The sequence below is a fragment of the Lepidochelys kempii genome, chromosome 11 (assembly GCF_965140265.1).
Source record: "Lepidochelys kempii isolate rLepKem1 chromosome 11, rLepKem1.hap2, whole genome shotgun sequence".
Classification (NCBI taxonomy): domain Eukaryota; kingdom Metazoa; phylum Chordata; order Testudines; family Cheloniidae; genus Lepidochelys; species Lepidochelys kempii.
Genome location: NC_133266.1, coordinates 53339662 through 53357596, shown reverse-complemented (window position 1 = coordinate 53357596; position 17935 = coordinate 53339662). Strand labels below are relative to the sequence as shown.

Here is a 17935-nt window from a genome sequence, read left to right as displayed (position 1 = left end):
CAATACTTTCTATCCAAATCATTCGGTATCCAGGAAAACGGGCCCGGCGGGGGGAGAAAAACACAAGCTCTTGTGTTGCCCCCGTCGCAGAGCAGTGGGTAGAAGTTTACAGGCTGCAGCCAACGGCTGGCGATGGAACTGGGCCACGGCGGGCTGGTTTTCCCCGCCTTGCATGAAGTCATGGTTGAAATATGACATGCCACTGAAAGAGCTGGGGGGAGTTAAGCCTGCAGCAGCAGGGGGAAAGCTGGCGGGCCCGATCCTGCTCCCACTGACGGCGAAGGCAACCCCCGCCCCCCACACACACCCACCCCCACCCCCACCCCCACCCGGCTCCGGGATTGGTTTCCTCGCTGGGGAGGGGACTCGGAAGCGGGTGTGTGTCGCCCAAAGTTGAGCGGAGCCCGGCGTTGGCGGACTCTCGCCTCCCACTGGGTGGGGAGCGGGGGAGCCTTTAAGAGAGGCTGGCAGCGCGGCGGGCAGACCGCGTCCAGCGGCGGGTCCCCACCAGGAAGGAGCGCGGCAGAGCAGGCCGCCCGGGGCCCCCCGCCATGGGCGAGGATGGGGCGCAGGCCGAGAGGAGCGGCGCCCACGCTCCGCCGAGCCCCAGCCCGGAGCCCTCGGGCGGCCCCAGCCCGCTGCCTGCAGCGCCGGGCGAGGCGATCCGGGAGGGCTCGCAGGTGAACGCCCTCACCGTGCTCACGCTGCTGGACAAGCTGGTGACCATGCTGGACTCGGTGCAGGAGAAGCAGCTCAGGATGGAGCAGCGGCAGATCGAGCTGGAGGGCTCGGTGAAGGGCATCCAGGGCGGCCTGAGCAAGCTGTGCAAGCACCACACCTCCACCGGCAACGCGGTCGGCAAGCTGCTGGAGAAGTCGCGCCAGGTCAGCGCGCACACCCGCGAGGTGCGGGAGCGCATGGAGCGCCAGTGCGCGCAGGTCCGGCGGCTGGAGAACAACCACGCGCAGCTGCTGCGCCGCAACCGCTTCAAGGTGCTCATCTTCCAGGTGAGTCCGGCGCGGCGGGCTGGACCCTGCTGCCCCCGCCCGAGGGGGTGCCTGGCGCCCGCCGTCCTCTCCCTCTCGCCCCGGGGGCAGGCGGTTGGAGGCGCTCAGCCACCTCCGCTCTTTCTCCCATAGCCACTCCGGCCAGGGCTGGTGGAGAGCCCAGTGCCTTCATCTACCCTGGGGCCGCGGAAAAGGCGAGGCCCGCTCCAGCGGCGGGGCCTCTCACCCCCGCTCCCGCTGTGCGGCGGCGATTAGTTCCCTTCGCTCCCTGCTGAGAAATGTCACGCACGGCGCTGTACAGAACTTCTCAACTCCTCGCCCTTGTGCGAGGCATGGGCTTGCCCCCAGCCATGCCTTTGCCAGACGCTTCAGAGCTGCAGGTGCGCCCCCCCGGGAGAACACCCTACTGAATTAAATGTGTGTAACCTGTGCAGTTTCCCTTGGAGCTACCTGCATTGGCCAGGGCAGTGCTGCCCAAGGATGGCTCTTAGGAGAGACTTGGTTTTCTCATGGAAATACACTGTTCATCTCAATCTTCCTAGGGCCACACACAAAGAATGCTCAGATTCATCATCTGTAGAACACAAGTCCTTTTTACATGGATACAAATACTTTCCAGACCCGTGCTGTGGTGAACTATGCTCACTTCCCTTGTACAAAACATGCACTGGTCCCCCCCCCCCCCCCCGGCGCAATATATATTCTCTATCACTACTATCGGTGCTTAACTAGCAAGAACACTCCGATTCACTGGCCCATGAAAGTAGGGGGCTCTTTATACATTTTGCATCTCTGTGCCACACCTAACACAAGTCACAGATTCATTACCATTCTGCAATACCGCTACGTTATCATGCATACACACATTTTCCACTTCAGAATTACTAGCACCTCCGCAGCGTGGGCACACATTCATGGCCAATAAGTCCCTGTATTTTAGCATGGACAGTTTGTAACTTTTATGCATGCAACAGTTCTTAAGAAAGCATGCACAGAAAACTCTGCATTTCACCAACCAGTTTATGTTGGCTTCCCCCCAGGAAGGGGAAGGAATCCATTGCTGCTGTTATGGTTTCATTGCAGCACAAGAGGAGCTAGTGGAAACTTTCAGAGAGAGCGCATAATTCAATCGTTAACTCTTTGAGGTCACAACTGGGAAAAAGTAACCTTTCCGTTTTGATCAAGGAAGTAGAATACTTAGAATATTAAGAGTTCTTGTTGCCCTCGACAAAATGCCAACTTTGATTTTTAGGTTGACCCCAGCATATTCCGCAATCTATTAAAAACACAGTTGTAAAACTCAGCTTTCTGTTTGTCAGCCTTTCGGTGGTATGAACGAACAGTTTGCATATTTTCTCCTTTTTAAGCAATGATGTGGATTGTACACAACATGAATTTTAACCAAGTACGGGACGTGCCTTTTACGTCTAAAAAGTGTCATTGAAATTTTGTTTCAGGAAAATCCGATTTGACTTCAGCTAGTTAAATGCTGAAGTGTAAATTTATCTTTTATGCTGTTAAATATCATGTTGGATTATATATTCCACTTTCATATATATACTTTTTTTTTAATCAGGGTAGTACTAGATTTAAAGATTTGGCAGGCTTAATTAATCTACAGCCCATTCCCTTAGGAAAGACCCCACCTTGCTGCTTATTATTCTCTTGAAGCTATAAGTTAGTATTTTAAAGACAGATGAGGAAGAGATCATGGCACATATAGACATATATGGTCTTTTCCACCTCAAAAGCAACTAAAAAGCTGACCATGTACCAGATGTATTAAAAGAGATGCAGTACCTGGGTTTTTAAAAAGAATTTCAGATATTTTATCGAAATTTAAAATAGTACTATTTCAGGGATCAGATACCAAAAGATGGGTTTGAGATACAGAATTTAGATTTTAAACCTTTAAATTTGGGGTGGGGTTCGCTCTAAAGTTTTGATTTGATCCAGATGTTTATTATGATTTATATTACAGTAGCATCCAGAGATCTGTCAGAATCAGGGCATCATTATGCTAGGGACTATACAATTTTTTTTCAAAAAACAGACATCCTTTTCTCTAAAGAATGTGCATTGTAGGATTATGAAAAGACACAACAGGTGGAAGAAACAGACAAAAGGACGGAGTAAGGGTGAGATACTGGCTCAGTTCACTTCTTGTCTTGCTGTGCGCTGCTGGTAGGGCTTTTTAGGCATCATGGTAAAAGTTAGTCTTGAGGGATTTGAAGGAGGACAAGCCGGTGGCTGAAGAGAAATATTTGCCAAATCAAATCCTCTGAAAAGTTCAGGAACCTTCAAAGTGGAGGTTTTGGCCTGGGCCTTTCTTTAATACCAGGTTCCAAAATGCATGATTGGTCACAAAAGCAAACCAAACAATGTAGCCCCATTTTTGTGAGTGACTGCAGAAGGAAATTCACCTTGTACAGTTCCATCACTCAAAGAGATACTTTCGTACAGAAGGGTGTTGTCCTAAATCTCTCTATGGATTCAGAGGACCTGACTCTCCTCTCACTTACGTGAACCAACCCATAGTTGACCCCAGTGTAAATCAGTGGAGCTAACCTGCTGTAAAGCTGGTGTAAATAATAGGAGAATCAAGCCTAAGCCCCTTATTTAGCAAAGAAAAAAAATCACATTTAACTTCAGTAAATGTATTGCCAAGAGAACAGAGAGACAAGGTAGGTGAGGTGATATCTTTTATTGGATCAGCTTCTACTGATGGAAGGGACAAGTTTTTGAGTTTCGCAGAGCTCTTCTTCAGGTCTGGGGATTGTAACTAGGGTGAATAAGCTAAATACAAGTTAGTACAAATGCTTAAGCATAAGGAGTTCACACATGCTTCAGGGAGACCATTTAGTTTAAACTGAAGTGGGCAATTGAGGGTTAGATTGATAAGCATACAGGGCACTCCATATCTGACCTCTCAATCCCCATCCTCAAAGGAAACCTGCACACCACCTTCAAAAGACAAGTTTGGAAACAAATTCATAGACGCTAGAATTGTGCTAGATACTAAAATCCATGGACTAAGCAGAGACACTGGTCTTATGGTTCATTACAAGAACTTGTTACGCACTCTGCTGCCTGCTCACTTTTAGTTGCCCACTTTATTTTAAGTGGTCTTCTACAGCATGCATGAACCTCTGGTGCCTAACCATCTGGCCTGAGGTTAGCTCGGACACTCTGGTTACCTTCCCCAGATCAGAGAAAGTGCTCTGTGAAACCTGAAAGCTTGACCCTTCCAAAACAGAAGTTGGTCCAATAAAAGATATTACCTCACCCACCTTGTCTCTTTCTCTCGTCCTGGGAGCAACATAGACACAACAACATTGCTAAGAGATTGCAATACTACTTGTCAGTAACACAAACCAGCTATTAAAGAGAAACTTGGGTGTCTTGTGGACTGAAGTCCCAGACAAAGGTCTTCTGGCCTGTCACATTTGAGTGGCTGGTGTGAAAGAGCTGTTTGGAGAGGTTGGAATTCTCTCCCAGGAGTGAAGATGGGAGGGGCTGGGATTTTCCACCCCCAGAGGCTGCGCTGTTCTCTTTCCCAGCTTGTACTCTGCTCAAGGGAGCACACTGACCACACCCTGGCAAGGATCCCAAATGTTGGTCATGATGCTTTTCTGTTGCCTTACTTTCCTTCTGCATAAGCCTGCTAATAACTGTGTTACCTGGCTTCAGATCTCCCCAAAAGCTGTATGGTGTCTTTAAGAGACATTTAATATGGAAAAGACCTATTAGTCCTCTAGAGCAGGGGTGGGCAAACTTTGTATGGAGGGCCAGTTAGGGGAGTCTGCCTCCCCAAACAGCCAGGCATGGCCCAGCCCCTGGGACTCCTGCCCCATCCAACCCCCCTTGTTCCCTGATGGCCCCCTCGGGACCCCTGCCCCATCCATCCCCCCACCACCACCACTCCCTGTACCCTGACTGCCCCCCTGCCCCATCTGACCCCTCCTCTCATTCCTGACTGCCCCCTGCCACCCCATCCAACCCCCCTCAACTGCACCCCCGGGACCCCTGTCCCCATTCAACTCCCCTGTTCCCCAACCCCTATCCACACCCGCGCCCCCTGACAACCCCCCACCAAACTCCCCTGACCTCTATCCAACCTCCCCGCTCCCTGCCTCCTTATCGCACTGCCTGGAGCACCGGTGACTGGCGGCATGACAGCGCTGCCCGGCTGGAGCCAGCTATGCCACCGCGTAGCACAGAGCACCGGGTCAGGCTGGGGTCTGCAGCTGCACTGCCCCAGGAGCTCGCAGCCCTGCCGCCCACAGCATTGCGCCAGCGGTGCAGTGAACTGTGGCCCCCGGGGGGCGGGGGGAGACAGTGGGAGAGGAGCTGGGGGCTAGCCTCCCGGGCCAGGAGCTCAGGCAGGAGGGTCCCATGGGCCGTAGTTTGCCCACCTCTGATCTAGACTGTCCCCCCAGGAAAAGAATTAAACACAGGAAAAAGCTCAAAAGGATGGATGGATTTGTGTACGACACTGGACAGGGACCTCTGGGCGAAAGAAGCAACTGCTGCTATGATACAGTATTAATATCAGATTTGTTTTGAAAATGGAATTTGGATAAAGGGCAATTTTGTTTAGTTTAGGTTTTATTTTCTGCCACTTAAAAACAAATTTAACTTTCATGCTGTGCGTTTCTCATTAAGGACTCTGTCTCCTGTTTTAGAAAAACAACTTCATGTGAAAATAAAAGCAAAGATTAGGGACTCAATTCTGAATTTGAGTTTGCTCCCTATTGTTGCTTTAACAGGAGCATTGGGTGTGTAAGGAAGACATGATTGAGCTCAGGGTTTGTATTTTCGGAGGACAGGCTGTGAGTTGTTTGCATTGGATTTCCCTCAATGTATACACTCAATATGAAAACACAGTGAGAAAACTATCAATTTGCATATTTTGTATTCAAATGTTTAGGGGTTTTTTCTCCCGAGACGTCCTGTATTGTTCCTAGTTTGCATATTTCTTTAATTGATGCCATATTTTAATGTTGTCACATCTAAACATGTAAGGCTTTAAAAATAATTACAAATACCATAAGTGGTGCAGCAGTCTAAAACACTGAAGTGACTGTTTTTAAATCCTTGTTAAGCTTTGGCATTGTTCCTGTCTGTTTTGTTGCAACCGCATGACCAGCACAATTTTGGACTGCATGGATTCAGAACAAATTTTATGCGGTCACACATATATTAAGACAGAGTGAAGGGGGGTGATATAGTAAAATCCAAAATAAAGAGGAATACAGACTAGTGTTTCAATAAAAATCTCTCATTTACTACTGGATGGGACAGAAAAATATGCTAAATTATAGCTAGGAGTCAGTAAAGTGGTATTCAGGCCCCTTCTAGGCACTGCAGTTAGTGAATATCTGATCCTGAAATGAAGTGAGCAGAGAAAGCCACAGGAAATTAACTGTGTTTGCATTTTGTTGCATCAACCAGCATAACAAACAGCCTTTTGAAAAAGCATCTTCATCTTCAAAAGTAAAGAAAAAAAGAAAATGGGAAAGTAAGCGAGCTATGGCTGATGTGCTGAAAACTATTAACTTATTAGAGAATTTGCCTCTACAGCGTCCTGTTTGGTACTGTGCCCACATCCATTTACAAACTCAGGGCTTGTCTACACTACCGCGCGGGGTCGATTTAAGATACACAACTTCAGTTACGTGAATAGCATAGCTGAAGTCAACGTACTTAGATCTACTTACCGCGGTGTCTTCACTGCAGTGAGTCGACAGCTGACGCTCTCCTTTCAGCTCTGCTTGCACTCCTCATTTTGGTGGAGTACCAGAGTCTATGGGAGAGCGCTCAGCAGTTGATTTATCGTGTCAGACATGATAAATCAACTCCCGTTGGATCAATCGCTGCCTGCTGAGCCAGCGAGTAGTGTAGACAAGCTCTTAAAGAGCAGGTGTGGTCTGAGAAAAAGTGGAGGGAGTTAAGGCTGTTCTGAGCAGTAGTAAACTTACTCGACAGAAATCTGCTCTGCATTTGGCAAAACATTCATTTAGAATATTAGATGGTTAAGCATCTAACGGCCCTCTGAAAAATAACAAGGGAGGGAGGCTTGAGAAAAGTTTTTCTGTATGTGACATGTCCTTTTATTACATAGTCGGCTCTAGATGTAGCCAGTTAAATGCTCCTATCTTCCCCAACACAGCGGTTGCAGAGATGTTTGTCTTCAGTGGTGATTCTAGCCATTCCAGGGGTAGGTGATTTAAAAAAAAATTCTCACTGTTTGTTATAAATACTCACTCATAGTTCAATTTTTATAGTACGTTATGAATGTGAGGCCTTTCCATAGCTTTTACTACAGAGGAGAAGTATATATCCCCATAAACAAGAGCCCCCGAAACGACTGCGTAAAACCTCTATGCTGACCAAGGACCTGATCTTGCAGAAACTACTCAGGTCAAATTCCTGTTGACGTCAGTGGGAGTTCCACACCCACGGAGCACTTGCAGGATTGTGTCCCAGCTGATGACATTAGAAACAGAATACAGAAAGGCTGCTCCTTAGTTGTGTACAGTAATGACTAATCTGGAAAAATGCAAGCCTTGTTTTAGCTTTCTAAAGGTGGGGGATGAAGGAAGATATATTATGATCCCATCTCAGAATTGGTTAGCATATTTCTCCTGGTTTTGATCTAGTCCAAGAGATCAGATGCTTAAATTTTATCTGGAAAAATTAATAGATGGTACTTACGTGCTGGAGTTTTAAAGTGAACTACAGTCCTGCAACCTACCTAGCACAACCAAACGTAACATAATGGAATTCAGAAGGACTTCTGGGTAGACTGCAGTCAAAGTTCCTGATACCGCATTTAACATGCTCATAGTAATGATTTTTAAAACAGTATTAGCAACAAAGCAGATTTCATTCTAGAGATTTTATTCTATTATAATTTCCATTTTTGTTGTAACTGCTATCTAAGGATCCCATAATGCTTTACAAACATGAATGAGCCAAGTCTCAACACCCACTGAGAGACGAAAATACTTCCATTTTACAGGTGGAAAAATTGAGGCACAAAGGTTGATTTACACATGAAATCGGTGACAGTGGTGCGAATACAAGCCAGACTTCCTGATTCCCACACTTGTGCTTCAGCCACAAGTACATCCCACCTCTGTAACTTTAAATGAATAATTAGCTGATTATTATGGAGCATTATAGAGGTTATGAATTTTTATCTGTACTGAAAACTGGATGTTCCAGCCTCCCCACAAATGTATTTTAATATTAAAATAAAATGTTTATAGTAATGTTTTTAGAATTTGCAGTACTTCAATTTAACAGTTTAGAAGTGTCACTGAATTGACCTTGAACTGAGCAGTGTTGGTTCATCTCTGGATCAGACTCCGTATATGATCAATTTCATGTGAAACCATTTTGCTATATTAAGATCCCACTCATCTTTCCTCAGACGGAATTCCCAATAAAGTCAAAGGGAGTTCTATCTGAGTAAGGATGGCAGGATTTGGGCCTTTTATTTCATATAGTTCAGCTGTTAAAGCAAATCTTAATAAATCCTAATCAATGTAATTTACAAGTGATTACAAGGTTTCAGACCATCTGTTCTATTCATTCTTATGCTTGAATATTGGATCATACAGAATTGTACACAAATTCTAATTGTCCAGATTTGGAAAGAATCTGGACAGTTAGGCCAGTAAACTTGTATACTTGATGCCTTATACTTGATTCTGCAAATAGTTGTATTGGGGTCAAATGAGCAATTGTGTCTGCTCATATAGTCCATATTTCAGTAATCAAATTGGAGAACATTATAAATATTTTAATTGCAGTAAGGGCTTTTTTGGATCGTTAAAGCTGCTGTGATAAATAGTTGCTTTCTGGTCACCGTAAACCAAGTTAAAAATCACAAGACTATACCGTGCCCATTTACTTACAGTACTCAGCACCAGAACAAAATCTTTATATGTAAACATGCAGCAAGGGTGACAGTTTTATTAGGATTCCACTGTGGGAAAGGTACAGAGCATTTTGGGAGCGTCATTTGTCCAAGTTTATTATTTATTGTTAGTTCAAGGTCAATAGAATTTTAAAACGTACAAATATCTCAGAAGTGTTTTCTATCCTTTTTCTTTTGTAACCTTGAAGAATATTCCTCACACACCAAGCACACTTGTTTAAAATTCTGTTCATAGGCGTATGGATAATTTGTTTCCAGGAAGGCTCTGTAGTGGACTAGCAGCAAAGGAATGTGACTTTTTATTTTAAAAAACCAAGCCGCATACAAAATGTAGTTTGGTGTTTGCAGTGCATTCATCCAGTCATTCCTGTGCAGCCTCACCAGAAATCGTAACCCCAGAGACCATTTTCTCTAGGGATCACACCCTGTGCTAATGAACAGAGGTTTTGAATTGCATATGGTATTTTTTCCCTTAAATGTTGTCTCTAGCCCACTAAGGACAGACCTGAGGCCATCACATCTGGCACACAGCCCTTTCTATATCTAAAAGAGATGTTTTGAATTCTTTCCCCACAGTCTGTAGCTCTGAACGAGGTGACTGGGGTATCTCCTAAGCTTTGCCAAGTTAAAAATGATAAACTAAGTAATATGAATGCAGAACATGCAGCTATTACAAGGATAGGAAAAGAAATAAAGGAAGTATTGTAGGTTTGCTTGCTTTTCTGTCTTAGGACACAACCCTGCAGAAACTTACTACCTAATGTAGTGCTTACTACTAGGAGATGTCCCCTTTGAACTCCTCATGGCTGCAAGCGCTGTACTCAGTAGTAACTATTTGCAGGAGGCGGCCCTTAATTTCCAGTTCCAGCTCTTTCCCCTGCTCAGTCTGCTCTTTATTTAGAGACTTCTGGAATACATCCCTCCCTGGCCTTTTTTGGTTCTAAAAAATAATATGCAGCTGTTGTCCACCTCAACTGCTTGATGCAAAGAATTACTGTTATTCCCTGGGGCATGGAACATTAGTCACCTTTCATTTTTGCATGATTTTTCACTTTCATTTTTTTTTAGACATTTCATAGATGTGTTTAGTTTATATGTCCCATCCTCCATTATCCCCACCCCCCAAATAAAAAAGAAAATCAGTATCATTCCTTCGATCTTGGAAACGCAACATATTCTAATCATCTCGCGCTGGATCAGCTCTCCTACCATAAAACCCACAGGAGACGGAGAAGGGAAACCTGTGCAAAGTTCTTCAGAGTTTTTCCCATGATATTCCATCCAGGGAAAGGAGATGCTGGGTTCTGACCCACCCAGAAAGGGTTTGGGGTTAGACTTCATACAGCTGCCTGAGGGATCTGCAGGAGGCCTGCGCTACCCCACGTGGAAACTCTGTGCACCCTCACTAGCTCTGGAGCACTTGTGGCTGCCCATAGGGCCTCCTTTAAAAGCCAAGCCTCTCCCCCTTCTGCTGTTTCCTCCTCTCCTCCCAGAGCTCAACCCTGCAGAGCACTGTTCCATCCAGAGGAAGCCGGGACATGGGCAGGGTGAGAGCAACGTGCCAAAGGTCTCATCCTCGTGTGAATCAAGGTGGTCAAAATCCAGCTCCATCAAACTGTTCCAGCAGTGTTCAAGCTACTGCAATCAAAGTTCAACAGAACTAAAAATATTGGACATATTGTCAGTGGCTGTAAAACTAACTGAAATCAATGAGGCTTAACCATTTACACCAACTAAGGATGTGGTCCGTTCTTTACAAACATACTTTACCAACTTTTAGCAACCTCTCAAACACAATTAATCCTACTTTCCATGCATATTGCACTTTTCCAGCTGAGGATCTCAAAACACATATTTTAAGGAAATAAGACTCGCTATACCTGTGTCATAGGTCAGCAGTATATCCCTATTTTATAGACAGGGAAACTGAAGCACAGAGAGGTTATATGACTTGCCTGAGGTCATGTGGTGAGTGTGACAGAACCAAGAATTGAACCCAAACTTCCCAGTGCTCAGTCTCATGCCTTAACCACAACCCTACCCTTTTTCTCTAGCATTAGATTTACAGCTTTGTAGTTAAACCCTTATTAGTAATATCTAATTTAAATGACAGAATAGGATTGATTCATATTCTAGATCTATATATTCTGAGCCCTCTGAAACTGGAATATCACAGTTGGCCCCTCATTTGCCTCAAGCTGTACAACGGAATGGCTGAGAGGGTTTTGAGTGGCTTCTTGCTGGCTAAATATACCAAAACAATAAAAAATGCTCAGCTTCCTTCATCTCATTGTAAAAAAACAATGTAACATTGTGCAAGGTTATGCTTTATCAAATTTGTGTCCTGTGAACTATGAAACTCAAATATTGTCCTCTCTTTCAGGAGGAAAATGAGATTCCTGCCAACGTGTTTGTGAAAGAACCAGTTCCCAGTATTACAGAAGGAAAGGAAGAGTCTGTGGATGAGAACAAAACTCTGGAAGAAACCTTGCATACAGTGGAGCTGTCGTCCGATGATGAAATGCCTCATGACGAAGATGGTCTGGATGACAGCGTAGAGGAAAAAATGGGAGAATCAAGAGCCGAGAAGATAAAAAGATCAAGCCTCAAGAAAGTGGACAGCCTCAAGAAAGCATTTTCTCGCCAAAATATCGAGAAAAAGATGAACAAGATCAGCACAAAAATTGTCTCAGTTGAACGACGGGAGAAGATTAAGAAATCGCTCACTCCACATCATCAGAAATCCTCATCCTCAAAAAGCTCCTCTTTCAAAGCGTCTCCCCTCACATTGAACATGAAGAAAGTCCATGAAGGAGAGACCCCTGCTGAAAATGAAGACAAACCAACAGAAACTACAAGCAGTGAGCAGGCAGTAAATGACGAGACCACCTCGTTTACTGAGGGGCTCTCAGATATCTCACCTCCAACTTCTCTAATTGAGGAAGGCAAAGCAATAGCTGATTCTCTAGAGAAAGAAAGCAGAGAAGGGGACGCGAAGATAAACAGCAACATTGAGCTCTCAATTGTTGAAGATGATGAAGAATATGGGACAGCACTAGAAGTTTCTAGCCAGAGACTGTATGATGAAAGAAACAAACCAACCAGTGGGGAAACAGAACAATCTGATGAAGAATCAACTCAAGCAGCTGTTCTCCAAATAGACCAAACTGCATAATAAATCTGAGCCGTCCTTTGTGTTCAGAAATGCAAAAAGGTTTAGTTAAGCGAAGAAGCAATGTATATTTCTGTTACACATACAACGTATCGGGTGACAACAATTAAGTTTGTTGTTTTCTATGCAGTGCTAATGTATTGCATAGTATTGAGATGCAGAGTGAACAAGGTCTACTATGCAGGCAACCTACAAGGTGCTCCACTCCTATACTAGGTCAAACAGCTGGTAATATTAATTTAGAGTTGCTGCAGTCAGTTGCAATTGGAGATATCAGGAGAAGAACCTGACCAGGGGAGGCAGGCTGGTCAGCTGGATTTTTAACTTAGATCAGGGAAGTGCTTGGATAGTAGTCAAGAAATATTTTTTCCCTCTTATTGCAGTATTTTGTAGCTGTGTAGTAGTTTTTATATAAACAATGTCACTGAACACTCTAGCTTAGCTTAGCATATCCGGGACATGGCAAGGCAAGGTAATAGACTCAGTAACTGTTGTATATACACATGTATATTTTATTTTGGGTATGGCTCCATTTTACATTCTGACTAGAAGAGCAGACTATGCAAAGGGTGAAATCCTGCCTCCTGAAATCAGTGGGAGTTTTGCCATTGAGTCAGTGGGGCCAGGATTTCACCCAGAGTCTTTTGTTAGTCATTTAATAGAAACAACTGTGTTTATATGGCAAAGGGAGTCATGGTTTTGTAATTCACAGCAGTTTATAGAAATAGATGACTTCAAGGATGAATGTGTAACTAGCTACAGTACTTACCGTGAGATATTAGGTAACGCTTGGCATGTTGGCAAAAATAGTGACAGACATAGAAGCAAGGGATGATATGATAGAAACTTAGAGGCAATATGATGAAAGAGCAGAAGGGGAGAATGTGAAAAAGAAAAGGAAAAAATCTCTACTGCCAGCATAAAGAATATACACTCAAATAACACAATTAAATTTCTACTTATTCCTTAGAGCAGTATATTTTCCATCTTTGCACCTGTACCTAAGAATATTTTGAAAATAGCATAACTTATCTATATAAAGACTTTCATATATGTAATGCTATACCTACAGAATAGTTACATAGTTACAGGGATGTAAGGACAATTTTTGTAAAAAGGTAAAGTTTTGTGTTTCTGGTCAGGATGTTGAAGGATAACAGTGTGTTGTGGTTTTAACTGTTTGCCAAAGAGGCCAATTTATACAAGCCATGGGGTTGGACTCTCCACTAATGTTACAACTTTCACATACAAAAATTACTACATATTCTCAAATTACAGGTTTCAAATTGAGAAAAGGCATTAAAAATGAGGGGTTAAAGAAATTTCATTCTCTTTGAATTTTCATTCCAGCTACTTATAAATGGAAAAAAAGAAAAGGCTAAAACCCTTAGTTGCCTCACATCCATGTTATTTTTATGCATTTTTGTTTTTCTGTTTCCTTTTGAATACTGAATGCTTGTTACATAACATTGCACTAACATGTTGCTTCCTTCCTTGTATTTAAAATTACAAATCATTTAAAGTTTTCTAAGAAAAAAATACACATTACAGTATGCTTACCAGAGATCACACAATGGACGTGAGCACTCTCTTGAACCAGTAAATCACGCTGGAAATTAGCCTGGAAGCATAGCGGATTTTAAACAGACACTGTTAAAAGTTAAGCTCTTTATTATATAGTATCATACAAGAACTATCATCTGTAAGAAGAATGATGACATAAATCCATGCACCTACATTATTTTGTATTAACTAAAATGTAACTCAGTTATTCAATACTTGTAACTAACTACAGATGTGATGAAGTAAATAAAAAAGAAATAATCAAACTAATACAACTATGTCAGTGTTTGGGCAACGAAATTTTAGAGGTTGGTAAAAACAAAATTAAAGACTAAACATTTACTACTTGAGTTTATGTCCCAATTACATTTATTTTTTGTTCCCTTGTTCTTATTTAGAAATCCAAGAACCATTTCTCAAATTTAACTCTTCAGATATCACCTTACCAGATTGCTAAAGCATCTGAATATTTTCAGACAGCTTGGTGAATTTGATAGTTCCATCTGCATTTTTATTGCATTGTACTAGACTTTTAATACTTTAAATACTCCTACAGGCATAATTGTATTGAACTGTACATTTTGTTTAGTCACACAGATAAATTTGTGTCTTCTAGAGTGCCACATAGCCTTACTAGACTTAATTTTACAGACAGGTCAAAGCATACATGTTTAACCTTTTATGGAACAATTGTCAACTTCTTGCAGCCATGAAATGCTAGCCAGGGAACCCAACAATGTCTGTTTTGTTCCTCCCTATAAGCTTTAATTCAGATAGTACTACTGAAAAAATTAGCAGTCAGACATGTTTTGTCATGTTTTACAGACACTGGACTTAATTACATGCTTGGTGTTCTAAGAGCTTTAAAACCCCCTACAATAGGAACTGCAGGTGTTCAAAATCAGCCCAATAGAGAATTAGTACAAATAATTACTTTAAGAAACATTGTATGCACAGGGATTAGTTTTAGGGCCAGAATTTAACTTATTTCTAAGATTATATATTTATACATTTACAAGGACTAACAGGTCTGTAATCCTAGCAACATAAAATTATCTTTGTATAAAATTCATAAGTTTATTCTGTTGTCTGCTATCTGCTGTACTGCATCCCATAACAGAGAGAAATTCCTTTGTTCCAAGCTATCTTAAAGTCCCTTTCTGTCTTTGAGTTCCATGACTCCTGAAAATGAATATTAGTCCCTATAATATACTTTCATGGCCAAATGTCTGCAGTGGCAGCATGATATTTTTTCCAAAAAAAAAAAAACCCCCAAACATTAAAATATGTGATGGCCAACCTGACAGCTTACAGATTTCACCCAGGGGCACGATTGTTCTTTTTTGTGATGACAGGTATTTATATATTTAAGCAAAGGTGCAGCTACTTCTCTGGACACCCTTGATATCATGCAAAATATGTAGGTCTCTTAACGTGAGTTTTGTGCAAAGATTAAGTACAGTAAGGACCATATGGCAGAAATACTTATGTTAGTGGCAGCCTATAGCTGCTGGTGCTTCTATTTCCAGTGCCATAAAAACTGCTCACTTTCCTATCCACTTCTGGGTGAAAAGGCAAGGAGCATCCCTTTGACCTTCATATGCTATCTCTGGCACTGGACACTATAAGAAGACACCTCTGTGAAAAGACATGGGAATATGGGCCTTCTCTATCCTTTTATTATCAAAAAAGGAGATCTGGATTGAGGGCTTGCACTACAAAAGCTTTGTTGATCAAAAAGAACATATACATGCCAGAAGTTATGGTATTTTTACACTCTTTAAATTGAAGAAATTAAAATACAGTTTTCCATCTGGCCTGGTCACCTCTATGGTGATAAAATTAATTGATGGCCATACAAGTTATAGCGTGGGTATGCTCAGAAAAGCTAGTGCAAAAATGCCCCCTTGTTAGTGAACATACCTGCTGACAAAGGGACCAGTCCAACAGCCACTAATGTCAGTGGAAAGACTCCCATTGACTTCAGTGGGTTTAGATTGGGCTCTGAGAATCACATTATGCCCCAGAACCATACATACACTTCCCATTGATAGGAGGACATGATATGGCTCTGTATCTCCCTAATCCTATTCGCTTAGTTCATCGACAGAATAAATAGTTTTACTGCCGTCAGCAGCGCAGAGCCAACACAGCTGCAGAAAAGCAAGCTCTATTCTGCTTTGACTGCTGCATCATTAGCAAAATTTCTAGCTAAGTTCTGATTCCAGGGTCTTTACTGTTGCTAATTACATACAAAGGAGAGAACACAGCTCGATTTTCAGATACATTGAGGTTGCAGTTGGGGAAAAAAACAACCTTGTTTTGAACCTGTAACCTGAGCAAACGTGCTGCAGAAGCCACTGATGGAATATGAACATGAAATGGCAAACTGTCATTTTCACAGCCAATTTTCCTACCATACCTCATCGTTGAAAGTGCTGGAGGGCAACTGTGGTTTGCAAACCCATCCCTTCTAATTATCTTTTCCCCTAAAGGTGAGTAAGTAAGATGGGCTAGATTCAGGGGTGTAAAGTTTGCACTTCTCTGTGCCACCTCAATCCCCTGCTTGCTAGTGGGAAGATTAATCTCAAAGAAGGCCACCTACCTTTGTTAGTGCTTGGCTTATGTTCATAGCTGGAGCTCCTTAGGAGACTGCAAATGCTGAATCTACAGGGGCTACACTCTGCTTCTGATCCCTGCCCCTCTCATTCCCAGGCTAGTGGAAGAGAGGCTGTAGCTTCTTTCTGCTGCTTTGGAGTTTCTATTGCTGGAGTCCTGTGCCAGCATCAACCCCAGGTGGAATCTAACTGTATGTGTGTAGAATCCTTAAGACATTTACACCTCTTTTTCCAATTTCTCTGCCCTTTTTTTCCAGCCATGTCCCCTTCCTTTTCCCCTCCCACTCATGCTGCTGTTTGAGGTACACACTAAATTCACTCTAACTTTTCTAATTGTGTATGTTTTGATTTAACCATCAGTTTAACCTTCAGTGTCTCTTGTGTGGGCATCCCACATACTGAATTACATTGTTCTAACACAAAATGAATCTGGTAGAGTTTGCTATTTATCTTTCTTTCAAATGACCTTTGGCGCTAACCTCCTTTTCCATAGCAACACAAAAGGGAACAAACTATGAGTCATAATTTCTCTGGAGGAGACTCTTTTTGGGGGGGTAATTTTAATCATTCTGTCATTCCTAAAATATATTAGCTGATTTATAGTTCTGGCATGCCAGCTTTTGATTCTGTTTCTTCTTTCTGTATGTTCAGATGAGGTCTCCGTTATTCTTTTTTGCTGTGTGATTGTGACAAGACTGAGCTAGAGATTAAATAATACATTTGACCCTAATTGTAATTTTCTGGGTCTATAAGCTCCCATAGCATTCAGTTTTCCAACCAAAAAATAGTTGTTTGCCTGAGTTTTAATAATTTTAAATGATACTGATCTGCATTAAAAAAAACACGTGTGCCTTTCAACGTGCTTTGTAAATCAGGTTCTGCCAGCTGGATTGGATCCCATCTGAAAATCACTACATATCATACTTCATGGCTGTTAACCGGGAGGCATGCTATGCTGTCAGGAAGTAGCTTTACATTCTCCCACATTTCTGCTCACATGTAACGGTGGCAAAATACAGCCTGAAATAAACTATATCTGTCTCAGAGCAAGAGGAGTAGAGCACTCTGTGCTTCCACGAGTGGGGACCTGGCTTAGGAACAACCTGTTGTAAACAGTACACTCCTTGGGGCACCTCTGTGGAGTGGAGATATCAAAGAGATGATATGACTGTGTTTGAGGGAGTCTAACTGCCAGCTACATTCCACTTCCAGCATAATCTGCTATGGCCTGGAGTGAAGGATTCAAGACGCCCTGTGGTGCAATCCACCCATTTACTTCAATAGGAGTAGAACTAGAGGCCTAGCGGGAAAGTGGATTGGTAACAGAAAAACAAAATTGGTCAACGGCCATAACCTCGAATGAAGAGGCAGATAGGAGTGTAAACCAGAGCTTTCGTACCACGCCAAAATCCTAGCACCAGCATTTACAATGTATTCATTACCCAAAAGACTTCATTAACACAGAGTTAAGATTACCCAGTTCTGCCTCATGCCTTTCCAGAATATGGAAGCACCCACCAACTCAGACCTGTCACAAATGGGCCACACCCACCCACAACTAAATACATAGCTAGGTTAGAAAACCAGAATGGCACAGTCAACGTAATGCCAACTGCACCGCACACCC

General features: G+C 42.9%; 1 protein-coding gene across 1 annotated transcript; it reads left to right on the top strand.

The window, feature by feature from the left end:
- The first annotated feature begins 368 nt into the window (after positions 1-368).
- CAVIN2 (caveolae associated protein 2) lies at positions 369-13956 on the top strand. Its single transcript, XM_073306222.1, has 2 exons — positions 369-1007; positions 11339-13956. Exons 1-2 carry the CDS (start codon positions 552-554, stop codon positions 12128-12130), a joined length of 1248 nt encoding a protein of 415 aa, XP_073162323.1. The 5' UTR covers positions 369-551; the 3' UTR covers positions 12131-13956.
- The last annotated feature ends 3979 nt before the right edge of the window (positions 13957-17935 follow it).

Bases quoted from the DNA above. Each gene is read 5' to 3' on its own strand.
- CAVIN2 (XM_073306222.1), top strand. From the start codon at position 552: ATGGGCGAGGATGGGGCGCAGGCCGAGAGGAGCGGCGCCCACGCTCCG. The intron at 1,008-11,338 runs GTGAGTCCGGCG...CCTCTCTTTCAG, and splicing joins TCAAGGTGCTCATCTTCCAG to GAGGAAAATGAGATTCCTGC.